This window comes from Opisthocomus hoazin, chromosome 12 (genome assembly GCF_030867145.1).
Source record: "Opisthocomus hoazin isolate bOpiHoa1 chromosome 12, bOpiHoa1.hap1, whole genome shotgun sequence".
NCBI classification, from domain to species: Eukaryota; Metazoa; Chordata; class Aves; order Opisthocomiformes; family Opisthocomidae; genus Opisthocomus; species Opisthocomus hoazin.
In genome coordinates, this window is record NC_134425.1 from 17,390,114 (window position 1) to 17,411,046 (window position 20,933).

Consider the following 20,933-nt stretch of genomic DNA (forward strand, 5'->3'; position numbering starts at 1 on the left):
CATGGGAAGATTCATTCATGAAAGGACATTTCTTTGATTCTGTGATAGAGTTAGTGGGAAAGAAAGTAAAATATTAGCATGAGAAAAGTAGAAAGTGTAGCGTTTGAGTTCCTAATAAGTTACTATTTCACTGTTCAGCAGCAAAGGGTGGGTATCAGTAGTAAGTATTTTAAGATGGGTGACTTGTAACTTTTAAACCAATCTTTGTTTGACAGCTCTTACTAATTTTTTATTTTAAAAGCAGGTTAGCTACATTTTCCTGGAAATTATAAAGAAAGGGAGAGAGGTGTAGATGCAACAGGATTATATATAGTATATGCAATATTTAAATTGTTTTGACTTGGCTGAAATAAAACTTTAAGATTTTTTTCCCACCTTCGTATAAACTAAAGCAAGTGGCCTTTGAGACGTGGAATAGATTATCATTACTGTTTTCCCTCTTGTACAGAAAATGTACAGCAGCATTGGCCATATGGTTTTTACATGATTGGAGATGTTTAGTCATGTTTTTAGTAGATACTGGAGCCCATTTTTTTCTGGCTCAATTTTTCATGTTGAAAACAGCCTCCCAGCTCCACTAATTTGGCCAGTACAGCTGAACTATATGCGCGAGTTACGATGGACAGAGCAGGCTTCCTCTCACCCTCGTCTCCCAAGGAGGCAGCTTGCACGGCCGCCTGTGTCTTCTGCCTGATGACCCACCACGGCAGATACTTGGAAGCCACAGTGGAAGTCAGTCTTTGGCCAAAGAGGAGGGGACAAGGAAAGGGGGTGGAAAAAAGGTGTAATCTTCTCAAGCAACATGTACAGAGACCACAGCTTGAAATGAGAGGAAACAGAAGAAAAACAGAGTGACTGATGAAGCACTGTTGTTGCTTTTTGCTTTAAATAATGACTCTTATTTAATCTTGCTTATTGTCGAATGTATTTTTCCAGGTACTTATAGCTCACCTTTGTTGTAGTGGAGGCTGAATGCTGTTCAAAGTTGTTCAGATCCAGCCTTTATCCTAAAATCCTCAACTTGGGATGTTTGAGATCTGTCACCCACACCCGCTGGCTATACTGTCTCTGAGGCAGGCCAGTCCCTGGCCCTGTTACAGCTCAGAGAAACTGAGCTCGAATGCAACGTTTTAGCAAATGGCTGCTTACATTTTAAAACTTAAAATGAATACCTGAAAAAAATACAGCCTTCTCGTCCTGAGGGGCTTCGTAGACAGCATCAATTTTCTCCGGCAGATCAGGCCAGAATGTAGCAACAAGAAGAGGACCTGTGGGTTTTCCTCGGGGGTTTACAGTCCTCCACATGAATCTGAGCAGAACAGAAAATTGTACGAGATTTACAATGAACTAATTCACCAGCCCATCTGTTTCTCATCATTTCTGGCAGAGGCCACATAGGCGTGCATATACCCACATGCACACACACACACAGGTTAGCAGCAACACACACTTGTAACTGTTTTCCTACAGTGACTGAAAAGCCAAATCATTTGTTTAGAAGCGTGCTGCTGAACCAGTTGCATAATGAGCTGCATGCTGGACTGCAAGTGAAGCTGCTTGCACTGATGGCTTTGGAGTTCCTGTTGCTTTTTGCGTCAGGGCAAAATGTATTCTGTGCTTGAAGTATACAAATAAATTCATTTACAAGGCATTTAAACTATTAGAGCTCTCCTGCTGTTGTGTGTGGAGCAGATGGATGAGTGTTTGACAAAAGCGGAGATTTGTATTCTGTGAGTTGCTCTTGCAATTACTATTGTAGTGACTAAAAGTTCAAATTTAATAACAGTATATCAAACTGCTTGGAAGTGAGCTTGGCTGTAAAAGAAACTGCTAGCACTAAAAACATTCATTAGAGAAATGCAGAGGGTAATTTATTGGCTATTTTACATATAAGTAGGATCATCATTTGATTTAAGCTTTAAAAAGCTGTAATTATCCTTAAATGGCAGAGCTTTGTGCTGAAGGCTTTTGGTATTAAAAATAGCACTGCTACTTCCTCCTCCACAGAATTAACAACTTTTTTCCCAACTGAACAAAAGTTTTACCATGGCCATAAAATGAAAAATCAGCAGGCTGGTAGAATTGCTCTTGCACCAACCTATAGCTATTAAATTCTCAGGTCAAACAGCTTTTGCCATTATTACATTGCTGAAGCTCAAGATGTTATTGGGATCTTATTTTTTGCAGAGTATAAATAGTCCATTCCTACCTAGAATAATTATAGCTTTGAGAAACCCATGGTCTGAAATTGAATTTTGGGTTTGCCTAATGCATGGAGAAGCAGTCCTAAATTTATGTAATAAATTGCTGTATTTTTATCAACATAAGTTTGACTGCAAACAGAGCTAGCTAGGACAAATAAAACATTTTGAAATGCATTTGCAAGTATGATTAGTTGCTGCATACTGAATTATAATAATCTATAGTGTTTGATATGAGGAAGAGTACAACTGGCAAGTGCATCATTTTTTTGTCTCTTAATTAAAAATACATATTAATTTAAACTGACATGGTACTAGTAATTAAGATAGTAATGTGTTAACTTATTCTCATTTTGCATGCATATATGTATTTTTAACATGCACAAAAATATCGCTGAGCATAATTTATCATAATTTTCATTTAAAAAGAGGCAAGGAATAAGGCATTTAGCTAATTATTCTTGCTCACCGCAGTTTTTAAACACATATGGAATGCTGTAAAAGGTAATAACATTTGTTTCATGCATCTTTTTTTGGACAGAAAAGCAGATCCAATACAATATGAAATGGAAATGCGTATAACAAATCTTTTTAACACTGTATTCACAAAAGTAGCTCCTTTAAAAATCCAGGTTACGGAATTCTCAATCAAATTTGGACCTGACTTCTGGTGGAGTCAGCACTAATAATTACTGTCTGCATGAATCCCAAACTTTCCAGAGCCAATGGAGACTTGACCACCAGGTTTTTATTAAAGCACACATTTCAAGGGACTTGTTAAAATGGTGAGGTTTTCTTATGGAAAGGAAAACTTCATCAAAGCTGAATTTTCTTTTGTTTTTGAATGGGGTAGGAGGAGGTATTTCTATTTCTACTCACCTGAGGAACTGGTGAAATTAATTATTTGGTTTACATATTTCATTTTGAACATGTTAAAATGTTTGAACTCATTCAGGTTAAATTTTAATATTAGGTTTATAGAGAGATTTAATACTTTGTTACAGTAAGCATTTTACATTATATTTTAACATACAAGATTTGCTACCATTATTATTATTATTACATGCAGTTACATAAAGGGACCAAATCAGTTGGTCTTTTTTAGTGTCTTGTGAAACTTCAGAAGTTTCAATTTTTGTTCACTTTCAGAACAAAACCATCTGTGTAAACATTGTACTGGGGCACTCTCGTCGCTTGGAGGATGCTGTGCCCAGTGGAAAGGTTCAACTGTTCTGTATGGCCAAACAGCACCTCTAGTAATTCCCTTTTATTTCCTTGGTTTGAGATGTGATTTAAGAGGGGAGGAAGAAACCACTTTTTTGAAAGAATTATTCTGATCTGACCTCATTTTTGCTATTTACTCCTTATGTCTGTGTAATATGACAGTTGGATTCTATGGTCATTTTCATGAATCATAAAAGTCACACGACACATGATGGACATTTGTTTTTTGAATTCCAAAAGTGAGTCATAATGCTGCTTGCCTGATAATTTGGAAAGCTGCAAGACTGACAGGCAAAGCCATTCCAGAGCAAAACAATTCAACAATTGTCTGCTTTTGCTGCATGTTAGGTAAAGCATGAGTCAGATTGAACAGATTGTTTTGGTATTTGCATAGTTCTTTGACCAACTGTATCTGAATGCGAAATACTTCTGTTTTGTTGGCATTATAAGGAATGCTGAATAGCTTTGCTGATTTAGGAATAGATTTTAAATTGTTCCATGTTGAATCAAGCCTTGCATGATCCCCAGTTTTGTGAAAAGCTGGTGAGTAGAGTTAAACTATGCAGCATAGTAGTAAACACTTCACATCTTCTTGCTGAAAATTTAGATCTAGAGGAGATGGCTGGACTTTACCAGCAGAATCAAATAACTATTAAATCAGTGCTTTGTGAGGGGGACATTGCTTGTTGGTTCCTGCTCCCTTTTAAATTTCATCTCTGACATCTGAGAAGGAGCAATGAACAGGTGAGCTGCAATACTTCCGTCAGCTTCGGATGCTTGTGTATGTTCCTGTATGGTAGGAGATAGTGTTTGATTTGAGCACGTGCAGGGAATGTGCATGGGCACAGATCTTGAACAGCTTTGCGAGAATGTTCAGGGTAACTGAGGATAAATGATTTCAAACTGGGCATTGATTTATGGCAGGGAAAAAGAAGCTTTAGTGTCTCTCACCATGGTGCTGCCAAGTCCCGTACTCCTTAGGAGATGCTCTTCATTGCTGAGCAGCTGGGTAATACAGGCCCTGGCAAAGGCAGTGGGAGCCGCAGCTGTGCAGCCACCTCATTTTACCAGGAATGCCTCTGCTCTCGCATCAAAAATGCCTTTTGTGTCTTCTGCCTTGGACGTCTTGCACCCGTGGAGGCTATCCCAATCACCAGTGTCCTCGATGTGTTATTACAGCAGCCATGAGTCACATAATACTGTTATTTAATGATTTTGGGCTCAATCTGGATTAAACCACTCAGGGTCTAATCACAAGATTTTGCTCACAGACTTCCATAATTGTATCTTTATGAATAAGGGAAAGGAACAGATGCTCTTTGGACCAGAACATCATAATGAAAGTTATGCTAAAGCTGAAGATTTGCTAAAACAACGTCTCCGTGGAGGAAGAGGCATTTGAGATTATTTCCACTAATTTTGGATTAACTACTTATTTGGAGGGGTGTTTTTAGAAGCAGAGATTGCAAATTTTACTGCAGTCAGATTTGAAGCTTTCCCCTAGACTGCAGACTCTATGGAATGAAATTGGGACGGATAGTGCCTCCAAAGCGCTAATCCATTGAAAGTGATGGGATTTCCATTGTTGAATTACAATCCTTGTAGTTTTTGCTACAAAAGGCACCCGGAAATATTTTATAGGGAATGAATCCTTCTTTGGCAGGCAATAGGCTCACTAATGCATCTCTTCCATTGCTAATTTTGTGATTAACATTACAGATGGGCAAATCTCTGAAGATTTGGGGGGTCATATCTGGTTTGCATAAGCGTTTAGAAGTTTGGATGGGTCTCCCATGCGTCTTTTTTTGAGCAACCCTTGTGTGACCCTGCAGAAGTCAGCAGAGTTGACACCAGGGTTGATTTTGGTGCTCCAGTCTGTGAAATTGGGCAGAAAATATGATAACAGGGTTTTTTTGTGAGGTTTCTGGCATTTCCTTGTTCTGATTTTAGCTAGAACTACCACCAGCCCAGTTGTCATAGCATCTTAGCATGTACAATCCCAGTGTAGGGCAGAAACCAGAAATTAAAAACCACTACAAAGCTGCCTAAAATAATGACTGAAGTTGAAAATGACACATTTTCAAGGAAGTTTGAGAGTAGCTCTAAGAAAAGGTGAACTTCTGGCATAATTATCTCATCTGTCTGTAGTTACAGACAATCTTTTGGACAGGAAAGTGGTGGGGAGTAGTCAGCATGGATTCTCAACTGGGAAGTCATGGTTGACTGACCTGATAACCTTCTGTGATGAAATGACTGGCTTGGTAGATGAGGGGGAGAGCAGGTCAGAAAGGTTTGCGACCTTGTTTCCCGTAAGAGTCTCATAGAAACGCTGTTGAAGTATGGGTGAGGTAAGCAAACTGAGGTGGACCGAAAACTGGCTGACTGGCTGGGCCTGGAGGATGTAGTCAGTGGTACAAAGTCTAGAAGGAGGCCAGTAACTAGTGGTGTACCCCAGGCATCAGTACTGAGTAAATGGCTGTTTGACATTTTTGGTAATGATCTGGATGGTGGGGCAGAGTGCACCCTCAGCAAGTTTGCTGATGACCCAAAAGTGTGAGGAGTGGCTGATACACCAGAGGGTTGTGCTGTCATCCAGAGGGACCTTAACCCCTAGAGAACTGGGATGACAGGAACCTCACATGGTTCAGCAAAGGCCAGTTCAAGGTCCAGCACGTGGGGAGGAACAACCCCAAACACCAGTACATGCTGAGGGCCAACAGGCTGGAAACCAGCTTTGAGAAAAAGGACCTAGGGGTCCTGCTGGAAAGCAAGTTGACCACAAGCCAGCAGTGTACCCTTGCTGCAAAGAAGGCCATATTATTTAAGCACAAAACCAGAATTTGCCATCTCTTTCCCTTAGGGGTTCATTAGGACACTTTCCTGTCTCTGAAAACATAGAAGAAAGGGCAGAGATTGTGTTTGATAATAATTTTCTAGATTTTGATGAATAGGTCTGACAGATTCCTCCACTTCAGGCCTCATTGGTAAGAAATTTATCTCACTTACCTATCTTTGAAGAAAAATATTTCTCCTCTAATTTGTGCGACTCCATCAAATACAATGTCATGCTTGCAGAGCTCTGGAGTGACAGGTCCAAGGGTTGGACGTGGTCCTGGCCCTGGGCCTGGTCCAGGTTCGACATCAGTCGATACTTCTGTAAGTGTGAACAGAGATATTCTGTTACACTGAAATACAGTGTTGCATGGGAAACACGGGGGAAGTGAACTACCATAATTTCTAGAAGGGGAATAATTAGGAGGCAGTGCTTGAAGGAGAAAAAATCTTTTCAGAAGGGTGGTTGAGTACAGCTGAGAAGGTGTTAGCTTCCAGTCCTGCCTTAATCTGCTGTGTGGTCTCATTCAAGACTCTGTGCCTGTCTGAGTGTTGATTCGTGTTCAGCTGCCTATTTAACTTGAAAGACATTCAGAATTGATTAGACTGGGTTCAAATGTTAGCATTAGAATTTGTTTTACTGGCTTCTGAAAAGATGAAAAATGTGTTTCAAAGTCCTTCCATTCAGAATTATCTGCAACTCTGCTGAGAGAGACGACAAAGTAGATTTCTCTTCTCTCTAGAAGTGCCAATATTTTGCAAGTGACAAAGATGCATTTTGAGCAATTTTGTATGATCTTTCTGCCCTCATCAATAATCAAAATGTGCTCTTCAGAACATGCACTTTGTCATCTGGTTTATTTTATTTTGTTTTATCATTTGGCTGCTGCTGTATTGCCTTATGAGGCATTTGCCTCTCTTAGACATCAGGTTGACTTACTGTATGAAACAAAGTGAATGTAGCTGATTTGAGATAAGAATAATGTAAGAAAACAGGTTTTTTTGAATATTTGTTTTGTACATAAAGCATTTGTAAGGGGTTATATCAGTTATAAAGAGGCAAGAATGATAGTTTTGTTTCAGATTTTGAAGTGTACCTTGAGAAAACTGGGTTAAATTCTGAACTTTATCAAAGGTGCTATGCAAGCTTAGAAAATTCACTTGGCGTTGCCCATGTCTCAATTCCCAGCTTTAATTAAAGCAGCTAAGAACAAGGGAAAAATGAAGATTTGAATCAGATTTTTTATCAAAAGGAGTCTCATGTGGTAATCTTTTTGGTGTATTCTTATTAACATTTCTAAGGTGTTGAATACTGTAGAATATAGTCACAATTAGGAAGATAGCTCAGTAGAAAAGTGAAAAGTACAGGAAGAGAAATGGTATAGATTTTTTCAACTGCTTACTTGACTGTAGTGTACTTGTGCCTTTATAAGATGGAAAATATATACATAGAAGAAACTGTAATTGTTGTGATTTCTATGCATTTTACTAAGAGTATCTGTGGAGAAAATAAATTTTAAAGATGTACTCACATAAAAATACTCAAACCCACTTTTTCTCCTTGAGCTTGCCAAAGACATTTACATGGAAGTATCAGCTCCCACACACTATGTGGAAATGCTGTTGTGATGGTAATTCCCATTGCTGTGAGAAGGCAAGGTGAACTGTTTCCAAGCTCATACAGGAAACCAAGTCCTTCCTCTCTCACAGGGAGATGCAGTGTGGGAAGCTGAGTGTTGCAGACGGAAACACCCCAAAACGCCCCCATCGGGTATTTCAAGCTAGAGAAATGCATGACATTTCATTGTCCTGGTAAAGGCATTAGAAACTGTCATCAAAATCTTTGGTCATCAGGGGAGCTTTGGTGCTCCTGTTACTTCAGTAAATTTAGTGACTCCTCATCCTTAAATTGTTATATTTGGTTCAAGCAGGAGCCCTAGCTCCTACTTCATAATAAGAAGTAACATGAAGAAAGCAGAGAAGGGAACAGAGGATGTTTCTGGGCTTTGTGGTATTGTGCAGTATGTAATTTACTGCAAGTGCTGAGTCCCAAATCTCAACCTGTGCTGCATGATTTTCTGATGAATACTGCTGGCAAGGGAGGACTTTACCATATAGCTCCTGGATCCCTTTAATGTCATCCTGAGAAAGCCGAAAGTTTTTGGTGTAGGTATAGATTGGGGCCATAAGAGCTCCTGGATCCTCAGAGTGCTCTAATCCCATAGCATGGCCAAATTCATGAGCAGCAACCAAGAAGAGACTGTATCCTGAAAAACACAGCAAGATCGTGTCAGCTACTTGCATCCAAATAGAAGTGTACCACACAGGTTATTCATAGTCTTATATTTTTATTTTCCTTGCTACCCATTAAAAAGTTCCCAATAATAAACATCACAATTAGTATTTACAGCCTCCAGTGGTGCATGTCATACGTATTGCTAGAATGACATTTCATTAGATTCTGAAACCTCTTCTGTAGCTGGTGTTTGCTGCTGTCTCACATGCAAGTGACTTTGACCATAGTCTTAATGCTTCTGTGAAAAAAGGAAGTGTAATAAATAAAATATTTTTAAGCAAGAATTAACTTGCAATCCAGACTTCAGATCTTATTTTTTCATCAGTAAATGGCATGCAAGTGGTAAACAGGTCTGTATATCTGTATTGCTGTGAACAGAGCCTGAATCAGTACTGTTGTACCACATATTGTTAGGTTAAAAAAAAAAAAAAAAAAAAAAATCTTTTCTCTTAGGATAACATTTTATCACTTATGCCCAAACAGTCTCTGAAATTTGGCAGTTATTGTCCTCCTGAAAGAAAAACCTGAATATAGCACGTCTTTGTAAATGTGAGAAGCTTTTTGCTTTCTTCAATTTTACCCATGTTACAAATAAGAGCAAAGATCCAAAATAATTTTAAATACTGATATTGACCATAGAAACTTAATACTGTCTGTCTCAAAAATGTTTTTCATCTTTGTCAATGAGTCACAAATGTACTTATTTTTTACATTTAGCATTTTTTCCTAATTTGGCCAATATCAGAGTATAGTTCTTATGTACTACTGAAATACTATAGTACTTGTGGGTTTTAGCCTTGACAGGAAAAATTGGTGAGCATAGAAACATTTTTTTCTTTGAATTTTTTTAAAAGTTTTTTTTAACATTTTTTGGTTTTATATTTTGGAAAGATACTTCATAATTTCAGAAAATCTGAATGTTTCAGGCAGATGAGCTCTGTGACTATCTCTTTAGCATCAGTCTCACATATAAAAGTAGGGGTTTTGCTCAGATTTTGGGTTGGGGAGAAGTGCTGTAACCAGACAGGAGTGGCAACTACAAGAATGAAACCATTGTAAGTGTGAGGCCATCAGTGTGGCCAATATGCTGTTACCATTGTATTGCACTGACAAACTGCATTACCTTGATCTGGACAGAAGCCCCACTTGCGGTCATCATCGTAGCTACTGGTAGAAGCACACCACAGCTTGCCATCGTTGCGACCTGCACTTGTACAGGACTCGTATTTATTCCCAAGGAAGATGAAGGGGAATACACAAGGGGCTCCCTCTGAATTTCCACCAACTGTTGACATGGCTGTGGAAAATGACAGAAAAAGAGTGAGAAGGGAACGCCTTTTGTGAGATTAAGCTGATGCATCTTCTCGAAAGTACACATTAGAAAATAAGCAGAAAATCTGCAATCCTCTTAAGAACATGAGGAGTAAGATTAAAAGTGATATTTGAAAAGAAAATTATCTGACAAAAAGGAAAAAGACTTGGCATTGCCATTGCAATGAACCTGCAATTAGTTTTGGCGGGAGTAAGCATGAGCCCCAGATTACTGTTTGCAGCTCTGAGAGGGCACCAGTGAAGTGTTTTGTAGCAGGTGATTGCATAGCAGGTATCTTTGTGTTGTCACTTTGATGGTCTTTCCTGGTGATGTTTTAAAGTGTGTCTTAAATAGATCGAGGGTAAATTTAGTGTCAGAAAGGTTACAGGGCTATCGAGTATCCAGCTGGCTAGGAGGTGCCCCACTGAAGTGTAAGCTTTGAAGTAAAAAGAACCCAAAAGTTCCAGAAGAGGAGTCATATCAAATAAACTGAGGAATTGTTTTACACTGACAGCAGGGTACAGTTTAAAAAGCATATGGCTTTAAACATCTTCTAAAGAAAAGGATGTCAAATGTGGAGGACTTTTTTTTTCAACCAATATTTTTATAAAAACCTGTAAATTTTTCCCCTAAGTGTGTTCTCATCTATGTTGTACATGGCAGTAGTATATAAGAAATAACATTTGTATATGCATGTACAAGTATTTTCAAGAGGGAAGAGGGTGTAACTAAATTTAAAATTACACTTCAAAGTAAGTATCATAAACAGAATATGAAAAGAATATAAAATTCATTTAAATTCATTTACAATGGCAATTAAAATTCCTTTCAAATTATGGTCTGTCTTCTGGGAAGGTACAGGGGAGCAACAAAAAGGCAAAGCTGGCTGTTATTTATTATTATTTATTTCTCATTCATTATTATTAATTAATAAGCCAGAAATTAAAAAAAAGTAGTCAGAGCTACCTCAAGCAATAACCTTTTATACTGAAAAAAAGCTTAAACTAAGTGAATTTCTTGGTTGCGTGGTAGAGACTGTTACCAGGACTTCGGATACATTGATTTTCGATGTATTGCTTCTTTTGTCTCTTGAACTATGCTTTAGATTTTTTTTTTCCTAACAGTGTAGCAAGTTACAATATATTTGATCCTTTCTTTCAAATATATTTTTATTAATCATCTGTAAGGTAAAATTGAAGGGTTACACCTAGATATCAAAGTAACAGGAAGCCAAATACTAATATATCAAATCCCTGTTGCAAATGGTTAGGGCATTTTCAAAAAACTCAAAAACAGTGCCATGTAGGTTTGAATGTAGCTTCACCTTGGCTCTGTTAAAAGCCTGAGATTTTAGAACTGCCATAGCTAACTTAGTCTAAATACTTATGGCTCTAGTCTGTATCCTAAAATTGAACACCTGCCAAGCTACACAAGGTTGTAAATTAATTTTTGTTCCTTTATGTAATAAAACTGAAGTTAAGAAGTATAAAAAAAATGCGGAGGAAGCAGAAATCTATTTTCCTGGCTAAACCATTTCACTTAGTTCTTTCGAATTGCTTAAAAGATCCATTAACTCAAGCTTAACATACTAAACAGGATTTCTTTTTTCAAGTGTAAATGGTAAGTATTAAGCTAAAAAATTATTCATGCTTTCTTCGTCATGTGAGACCTCTTCCACGGCCGTTGACAAATTCTAGCCTACTCGTAATTATCTTCAGTGGTAGACCTTTAGTCCTGTGCTCCAATGACATCTGTGTCCCTGATAAATGTAGTGTGCTATGGCATACCATATCGTTCACATAGATTGCTCCTGCTCAAGTTATCTCCTTGGCCACCTAGGCTGAAATTGCTCCTAACTCATCAGCTTTTGTGTGCTCTGGTGAAGGTGTCAAAAAGATGACTTTTGTTACTCAAAACAAGGACAAATTAGACTGTTATGCAAACGACATTCCTCGTACCAGTCTCTGGACAGAACCCATATTTCTTATCTCGGTCATAGTCTTCAGTGGTTCCACACCATCGGTATCCATCTGTCCTGCCTTCTGTTGTGCACTGGTCATAGGATTGGCCTTGAAATTTGAAGGGAAATTTGCATGGCTGCCCGTCACCATTGCCGCCCATTGTAAAAAGTGCTGTAGGGAGAGCGAAAGAGAAAAATGTCAATACGCAATGCTCAGTATCAACAAGGAATCACAATGTGCCAGTGGTAATGCGTGAAGATCTTGACAGAGATTAGGCAGCCGTTGTGTGCGGCCAGTTCAGACTCACAACCTCTATTTTACACCAACAATAAAATGCTTTGGCAAAATAGAGAAAGGCTGTTACAGTCTCACAAGTGTTTAGAAAGGAGTGACTGATTGATACTTATAAATTAACTGGGAATGAAGAAAATACAACCAAGCTGTTTGAATGTGGTTTGAATTGTGTATATCCTTTATAGCCTGCCTCATAACATAAAATTAATATCGCTTCTTGAAATAACATTTAGAAAGCGGATTCTGAGAAAGTCACTGGTTCCTTAGTGCTCCACTGATTCATTTACCTAGCATCAAAAATGTTAGCCAGAATGGCAGACTTTGTACAGAGCCACAGGCAAGCCAGCCTGGTTTTTCCTAATGGCCATCTGTGTACATTTTCAGTTTCTTTAAGATGCTGACGTACAGTAAAGTCAGAAAATAACCTGTAGGCTTTTCCCCTAGGCTTTGCTTCTTATTTCTGAGGATCTCTGCAGCTGGGCTTGGGCACTCAATAGATAAGCGAGAGAGGACAAATACGACTCCTCCGACAAAGCTGAACACTGGAGGCTTCTCCTTTCTTTTGCTTCATTAATGTTTCTGAAGGTGGTGTATTGGTCTTCTAGGGGTTGTTTATTGTCTATCCACATACACAAATAAGGCCATGTGGCTCAACCCTGAGAACCAGAAATCTCTCTAATGGATGAAGTAGTACAGATTAAACTGAGTCAAGAGTTCAGGGATCTGTTCTGGGATTGTAGTAAACTTTCTGGAATATCTAGAGTAAGCAGATAAAGTGTCTCATGCTGATATTTAAAAAATGTGTGTCCAAATTGAATTACATGAAAATGCATGTGGCTCAGAGCATCTGCCTTTCAGAAATAATGAAATCTTAGGCTTCCCTTTTTAAAAAGACAATACGAGGGTACTTTTAACTTTGTTTCTAAGTTTTTATTATTTAAAGAGAATACTTTTTTGAAATTGCAGACATTCTTAGAACACTAGAATCTAGTGGTAGCTGTCCCTGCTCATTGCAGGGGGTTGGACTAGATGACCTTGAAAGTCCCTTCTAACCCAGACTGCTCTATGATTCTATGATCTGACTTCTTGTGAATCTGCCTGTGTCTCCTCTTGGCTGCTTCATCCATGGGAATTCTCAATGGCAGGACGGTGTCTGTGAGTGCCATGTGCTGGTGAGAGGAAACAATGGAGGCGACAAACTGGGCCAGGCCTTGCACTGAAGAGAGACAAAAAATCCTTCATGCAGCCGTGCACTAACTCCCCTTGAGATTTAAGAACAGCACCTCAGAATGGGGCATGTCTGAGTTCCCTATGTAAAGTCTGCATGGTTTGGCCTTTTTTAAGGTGCCCAAGGGGACACCTTTCTCCCTCTCCTTCGCCCAGTTTAAAGCTACAGTTAAGCCCCAGACGTGTATGTGGGAAGGCTTGGCAGATTATTTCTAACTATGCTGTTGTCATTTTTGATGACCAAAAAGCCATTGTAGCCTCAGTGTCTTTGTGTGGGATTTGAGGGATTTTGCCTTTACTTAGGCTAATACATTGATGGGAAGAGACATTGTTTATGAGTGTGCTTCACTTTTTAGAGTAGTAATAAATAAAAACCCAAGACTTTTTCTGGCTGAAGGGTGACTGGGAAGGGTTCTGACGATGGGGTATTGTGACACAGATGATTTATTTTTCCTTTTCCACTTAAATCAGTAATTGCCTACAGTATCAGGGGCATGAACCAGTAAGTTACTGAACTAAGTTCCAGTCCCACTAAGGAGAAGACTTGGAGCTTTGCAGGCCTGGCTTACACATGTGAGTTAGCTGAACTTCTGATCTGGTCCAGCTCTCATCTGTATCCTTCTGCATCCTGGACATGGAAGCAGCCACACAGAGGTCCTATCACTAGGGAAAAGGTGCTCATCAAAATAAGCATAGCATGCGTTGTGCCTCCCCAAAAGAGCAAGCTGCAAATGTTTGTCTCAGATGCTGTAATAAGTCAGGAAACATGCGTTATCTAGGACTGTGGCTATTGTGATCGGAGAAAGATTTTATTTTTTTATAAAGAAACGATAGCATTGGAAGGCAAAATTAAACTGAGTTGTTTGGATGACTCATTTACCACATGAGCTGCTTCCAGCTCTAGATCTGGAAAACTCTGTATTTTAATAGCCTTTTTTTATTGGTTTAAATGTGGCTAAATTGCAAAAACCTTATGGAAAGTCAATCTGACCGCTTTGCGTGGAGTCTTTTTGAGTCACAGTCAAAATGCATTTTTTCATTTTGCTTGAGGTAACATCATGTGATGGTAACAACAACAGTTTATTAAGTTTTCAACTCCCTCCCCCACCTTAACTAGAAATTTCTTTGCTTTAATGTAAATAAAAGTTAGACAGACACTGGATCATTTTCCCCCAGAACAAAAGCTTTATTTACTTGTAAGGGGATCTTAAAGGGCCTGACTTTTGTTCTGCATCATAGTAAGCTCAGCAATTTAAAAATCAGTCAAGACATGAGAGCAGATTCAGACTGGACGTTGCTAATTTGTGAGCTGCACTGCACTGTTAGCTCTTCCCAGAAAAATCAGCCAGTTGTGATGTAAGGAAACCTCAGACTGGAAGCTGCTAAAACCTCTGTGGCACAGATCCAAGGTGGAGGTAGCTGCAGCTTCACGAGGGTTCTGCCTGGGAGAGCAGTCGAGCAGCAGCCTACGAGAACTGTGAGCAGTGCGAGGGGGGTACAGGCGGAGTACAGATCTCAGTAACGTGAGGTATCGGAGGACCAAAGTTAGGACCCTAAACTCTCTGTAGTGTCAGTGGAGTTTGGTAAAGAGAGAGATTCAAGATCCTGTGATCCCATAGGCCAAAGAGAGGTTCAGCACACCTGTGTAAGATTTGTGTAGTAGGTAGATAACTTTCTGCTTTCCCTTCTTCTGCTTTACAAATGATAGTTGAATCAGTCTACAAAATTAGGGCGCAGATCTGGGATTAACTTTAGCAGAGCCTAGTGCAACACTAAGCTTTAAAAATGTTTCCAAATATGCAGCATGGCTCTATAACAAGAAGAATTGGAACTAACTTCAGTGAATTAAACGGGAGAGAAACTGACAACTAGGAATGTTGCCCCCAGCACAGACTCTATGATGAAAATCCTCCCCTATCTGAACGCACTAGCTGGGTTTTAGTGAATAGTGCCTGGGAATGAGTGAACAATGCTGTGCTGAATTTAATAAGAAACATCTGTGCATAACTGAGGATCTTGCGAAACAATTAGATCAGAAACAAAAGGCTGAAACCCTTCTGTTCCGTTTCAGAAACCTTGACAAAAGCATTTCCAGGAATATCAACTTCCAGAACCAACTCTCTCTGAGAGTGCTTCACTGCTTACATTTTCGGTCTTGTCCAACTTTGGGATTTTACAAAGGTATTAGTCAGGGTATGTGGATCTCGGTTTGTCCAGCTACCTATAACCTGGGCTTTGTTCCGATTATATCTGAGCATTTGGAACATTTTAAAGAAATAAGCCTAATTTTGCACTTTTCCAGCTGAGGGATTAATCTGAGGGAGAGGAGATGTGGGGGAAGGTGAGGAATGAAGGAGATGGCAAAGTTTTAGGAAAAAATGATTGTGCGGGTATGTGCATGTGCACGTCTAATCTCCTGAAGTAAATGTTAGGCTAAAGAAGCTAGTCTGGAAGTCATGTAACTAATGGTAACTTTTTTTTTGGTTAACTGAAGTTTGTTAAAAGTTCACACTCCTGCTTGTTCATCCCCTGTGGTTGCATAAGTAGCTGTCACCATGGTAGATCCCAGCTCTAGATGTGATCTATAATGGGCAGTTAGGATTTAGAAATGAAAGAATTATTTTGAACACTTTAGGGCTAGAAGATTGATATGTTCTAGAACAGATTAGCTTTGCAAACCACTAGCATCCTGATGCAGAAAATTGTAATCTTATATTGGGAAACTGTACGGGTTTGCAAAAGAACTTGAGAAATCCCCAAAATCTGTCAAGCAGGAATCCATTTAGTGTTTGGCTACAATGGGATACCAGAGAAGTTCTGAAGACAGGGTAGCTGAACTTTTTCTACATAGACATATGTGTCCTGTTTTAAAAAATTGTGTGTATTTAACTGACACCTATTAATGCACGTACATGTGTTTTTACAGTAGTTGTTGAGGCTTGCCTAAGCACATGTTGAGCTGTGTTTCTGCACTCTGGGTGTGGTGAAACCCTGAAAATATTTTGTTAGCTTTGAATCTTCAGCATCACTCATTTCCTTTCAGCAATCTAAATTCTCTTTCCTTGTGCTGACTGCATGTAGCCATAATGTTATAAATAAGTTCAGTACTATTGTTCCAAGCAGGATTAGCATGAGTCTGACAGAAGTGCCATTGTTTTCTGTTCCATTCTCTTTCATAACTCTCTTCTTACTTGTTATGACACAGCAGTAGCAGGCAGGAGTTTTTGTGACCCAGTGGATCCCTTGCTCAGGATGTAAGGTGGCCAGAGTGACGAAACACTCCCAGCTGACAAAAGCGTATGGCAGTTGGTTTGGTACAAAGGGAAAAAACTGAATGTGGGAAGGTGCAGTACTGGGAGTGTCTGTGAACGTAGGTGCCAGCACTGGAGCTGGCAAACAGGAGATGGAAGAAGGGGCTAAAAGCCCCTTACCTTCTCTGCTCTTCTTGCTGCTGATAAATGAGCACAGTAGGCTACAGCCAATTATACTTAATTGCTTCTCTAAAGGTTTCCTGCTGTGTGACATACAGGAGAGCAAATTAACATTCATATAATATTGAACTGTCCGAAATCTTATATCCAGTAGACTCATCAAGATTTTCAAGCATATAAATATGTGTTCCCAATGTTTAATAGCAAACTTATGGTTATAATTTCATTTGAAAGATAATCATGTTGTGTATATTTAAGTCATGGCTACATGAAAAGATTGAACACATTGTCTAATCTGTAAATAAGTGTTTCCAAATATGAAATAAATTGCTTGTGAAACAGAAGATTTTGTTCACTTTCCAAAAAGTTAGAAATTATGTACAATCTTAGCTTTCCTAGACCCTCTAACAGTTTTGTAGAGAGGCTAATACTGAGTTACAATTTTTGAAATATGGTGTCATTCCTGTATCTAAAGTAAGCTGTTGGCACTGCGTCATGAGTAGAAGTCCTAACACCTGCATTAAAAATAAAAACCTAAATTCTAAAAATGTGAGTGTTCTCCTGGCTAGCAATTTGCAATGTAACAACATATAAATAACTTTGTACCAGCATAGATACTCACTTGAAATTCTGTCTTTTCTATTTTGCAAAGCAGTATGAAGTCATTTAAAGGGTGATTTGTGACAATAATAGTGTCACGTTGCACTAAAGGGACTCACAGACTCAGAGGACCTGGGCCACCAGTTCGTGAAATTGGTATGCAAAGTCAAAGAGGTTTGGCTTGATGGGTTTCATCCTTAACTGCTAGTTTTTGTTAGCTAGTGCTCTTGAAGTAGATGCAATTGCAACGGTGAGTGGAATGGCCTGCAATTTAAGGATTGATTTCTGTCATTTAGTGTGGTCCATCTCCAAATCTGGCTCTATCCTTACTCTAAAAGGTGATTGTCTTTACTGGATTGTGAAACTCTTAGTATCTTTGAGGTGTATATGGGGCTGACATTGCTTCAGATGTACCTTCAATCTGTCCTTGTTTTTAGAGAAAGGCCCCGGCCTGGGTCATTATCAGTTATAAGCTCTCCTACACCAAGGGAGCCTTTAGGGAGTTTTGTCTGCTTAGATACTGAGAAGGTGTTAGAGCAGTAAATCTGAATCTGCCAGAGAGGAAGTGGAAAAAATACAAGGAGAAGTGGATGGGCAAATAAGTAGGGAACAGTCTACCAGGAAAAAAAAGCACAGTAGATACAACATTCCACTTACACTCGTGAGGACAAAAGCCATATTTGCCATCTGCATCAAAGTCTTTGGTTGTGGAACACCAGAGGAATCCATCACTGCGTCCTGCATCTGTGCAGCTGTTGTATTCCTTGCCATTGAACCAGAAGGGAAATTTGCAGTATTCACCATCTGCATTTCCATATTTAACTCTAACCACTATAAAGAGAACAAATGCAGTGGTAAAATTAGCCACCAACTGATACAAAAAAAAAAATAAAAATACAGTTTCTGCACATCATCTTTTCCTGGAGGATGCTGGTATAGCAAGGTCGTCTGAATTTCCACTTTGAAATTCAATGTGCTGCTGGTCTCTCTATTGGCAAGAGGATCATAGCTGAAGAAATAACTGGTAATTTTGAAAGAATTACATGGATATTACTCATGGTGAAGTGTTAGAATGAATAGTCCTTAAAATCAGCCCAGAAAAATATATATGTTGTTGTTACTATGGCAATGCAAACTTATAAACATGCTCTTAATACATTTACTAATTTAGTTTCTTTGGTAATATGGTCTAAAAAGTGCAGTATAGTTTGAAAGGTTCCAGGCAGCAGTGGAGCATGAGCTGAACATGCCTTGTGCCTCATAAACCACTTTGGTATTTCCAGTTTGACTTGAATGAGATCTGCTGTGGCACTGGGGGATAGGCTGGTAATGCAGACACACCCAGATCCTGGGTTTTATTTCAGTTTGTCACGTGTAGAGTACAGTACTGGTGCTGTAATATATGTTAATATATAGATAATTCACGTATCCATAGCATTTCTTTTAATGGCAGTAACTAACTGGATGCTTGTGCAGTATTTCCACAAATAGGGAAAACAGTTTCCTCCTGTTTGTTGTTAGTCTGAGGCAGGGATCCCATTCAGATAGCGCAGCTACTGATCAGTGCTTCTGCTAAAGTTAAAAGCAAGCCAGACAGAAGGAAGTTGACTATTTTGGTATTGAAGTTCAATTATTTTTTCAATGGGAGGACAGCTGAGAAAACTAGAATTTGAAATGAAAGGCAAACATGAGTTTGCATTCTTATTCCAAGTTTTCCAAATTATTTTTCAGAGAAGAATTATGATTAGTACTATATGATGGTGTTCAGGCAGAAGAAGGAGGTTCCAAACTACTAATACTTGGTCTTGTTTGTCTAGTTCAGGTGACACTATCTGCACTTCAGCTGTTTTGTTTTAAAGGGTATGGCAAACTGCTTGTTTTGTCCAAGATTCTTGGAGATGTTCTTAATCTGTTATTTGATGTCAATTTTGCTTCAGTTATCAGCATGAGGGATTTATATTCCATTTGTTTTTGGCAGATACCAGGAATATATAAAAACTTATTCAGGTGGATGGTTCCATTTTTAACAACTGCAGACGCAGCTTAAGGCATCTTAAAAAGGGTATGCCAGCAGAAAAGCACTGGCCAGTCTGCCTCTTACAAATTAACTTAAAGATGTTGTAATGTAAGTCCCTGAGAACTGAAGCAATCAAAATCGGTCGTGGCTGTGTACTTTTCCCACAGTTCATGAAGGTTGTGCAGCATCAGGCCCCTTATTAATTCAGTTTTCCAAGGGACAACAGTAGAGGAACAGAAAAGGAAATCCTAGGTAACAGTTATTTAGGAATTGCATAAACATTTTGTAGAGAACAATTTAAACTGTATAGATTAGTGTTTACCCCCTAACATTTACTGACACGTCAATGAAAACATCTAGTACAGTGCCTGTAACAGCATTCAAATACAGCAGCCAGCAGGCTATATGTTTTGAAATATTAAAAAGTCTGGTACCTTGCCCCTCTCCAAGAGTCCACAGTTCATCATCATCAAAATGGGAGTCTCCTCCAATTCCTGGCCCTGGTGCAAAGGCATGAGCCAGGAGACCGTCTTTGCCATCAAATGGATAGCCATCACCATGTTCTGCAGGAGGAAGCAGACAAAGAGGAGCAGTTTCTAATGACCTCAACTCTGTCAGAGCCTATACATGAACGATGATTATCTTGTGTACTTTCCTATCCAAGCCAGCAGCAGAATACTCTAGTGAATGAGTTTATTGGTATGGGTTGTGCTGGCAAGACTGAACCAGAAGAGAAGCCGCCAGTTCTTACAAAGAACATGAAGTGTCAGTACTGCAGTTATCACAGCATGTTATTTTATATCTTGTAAGTATTCTGGAAAGGAATCAAAGACAATGAAGAACAAGGAAATATTGTACATTAGATGTGTGACTGCATACACACTGCTATTTCTTAATGGAAACTGGTAGGAGCTGTAAAAGAAACGTTATAAATGAGGGATATTTTCAGATAATTTGTATCAGTCTCCAACACAGCAATTGGAAAGTAAAGGCAGATTTCTTGTTGCAGGCTTCACTTTTCTGCTGCACCTCAGACTGCTGTGCTCTTTCCTTATTGCTGGATACTAACTACTTTAACCAGGAAAGAAATCAGCTGAGTGTCTCAGCAATGAGCCTCTGCAAAGCTAGCTCTTATTCCGTGCTCTGTGTCCTGTGAATGAGCCTATTCCTCCTCTGCGTCAACCACTCCAAGACTCAGGCAGCTCACAGGGCAACAGCAGGTTAAGTAGCTCTCCTGTTATTACACTGTAGGCTTTTCTTGGAAGTACACCGCATGTGGGTAAGGCAGGCTGGCAAGGGCATAACCCTGGTATTCATAGTTTTCCCACCGCACTGACCTGTGCAGCAAAGCTGGCTGCCAGCATCTCCAGTTGCATCATTTCAGGCCTTTTGGTCTGATGTCTTGCCATTTAACAGAAGCCCTAAATACACAGGCGCGATTCTCTGCTCTCTTACACTGATTTCATGCTGGTGACACTCTCCTAATTCAGGAAAGAGTCTCCTAATTCAGTTCATTCATTTCAGTAGACTAGTGTGTC

The 20,933-nt window shown here is 39.2% G+C and overlaps 1 protein-coding gene across 1 annotated transcript in view; it reads right to left on the minus strand.

Annotated features, from left to right (window-relative positions):
• MMP2 (matrix metallopeptidase 2) overlaps window positions 1-20,933 on the minus strand; it is a 35,544-nt gene that overhangs the window by 6,932 nt on the left and 7,679 nt on the right. The window contains exons 4-10 of the mRNA XM_009939512.2: window positions 19,830-19,958; window positions 18,036-18,209; window positions 11,824-11,997; window positions 9,677-9,850; window positions 8,369-8,524; window positions 6,432-6,579; window positions 1,173-1,309 (exon numbers count right to left, since the gene is read on the minus strand). Of these exons, the coding sequence (XP_009937814.1) occupies window positions 1,173-1,309; window positions 6,432-6,579; window positions 8,369-8,524; window positions 9,677-9,850; window positions 11,824-11,997; window positions 18,036-18,209; window positions 19,830-19,958 (1,092 nt within the window). The remainder of the gene's footprint in view (window positions 1-1,172; window positions 1,310-6,431; window positions 6,580-8,368; window positions 8,525-9,676; window positions 9,851-11,823; window positions 11,998-18,035; window positions 18,210-19,829; window positions 19,959-20,933) is intronic.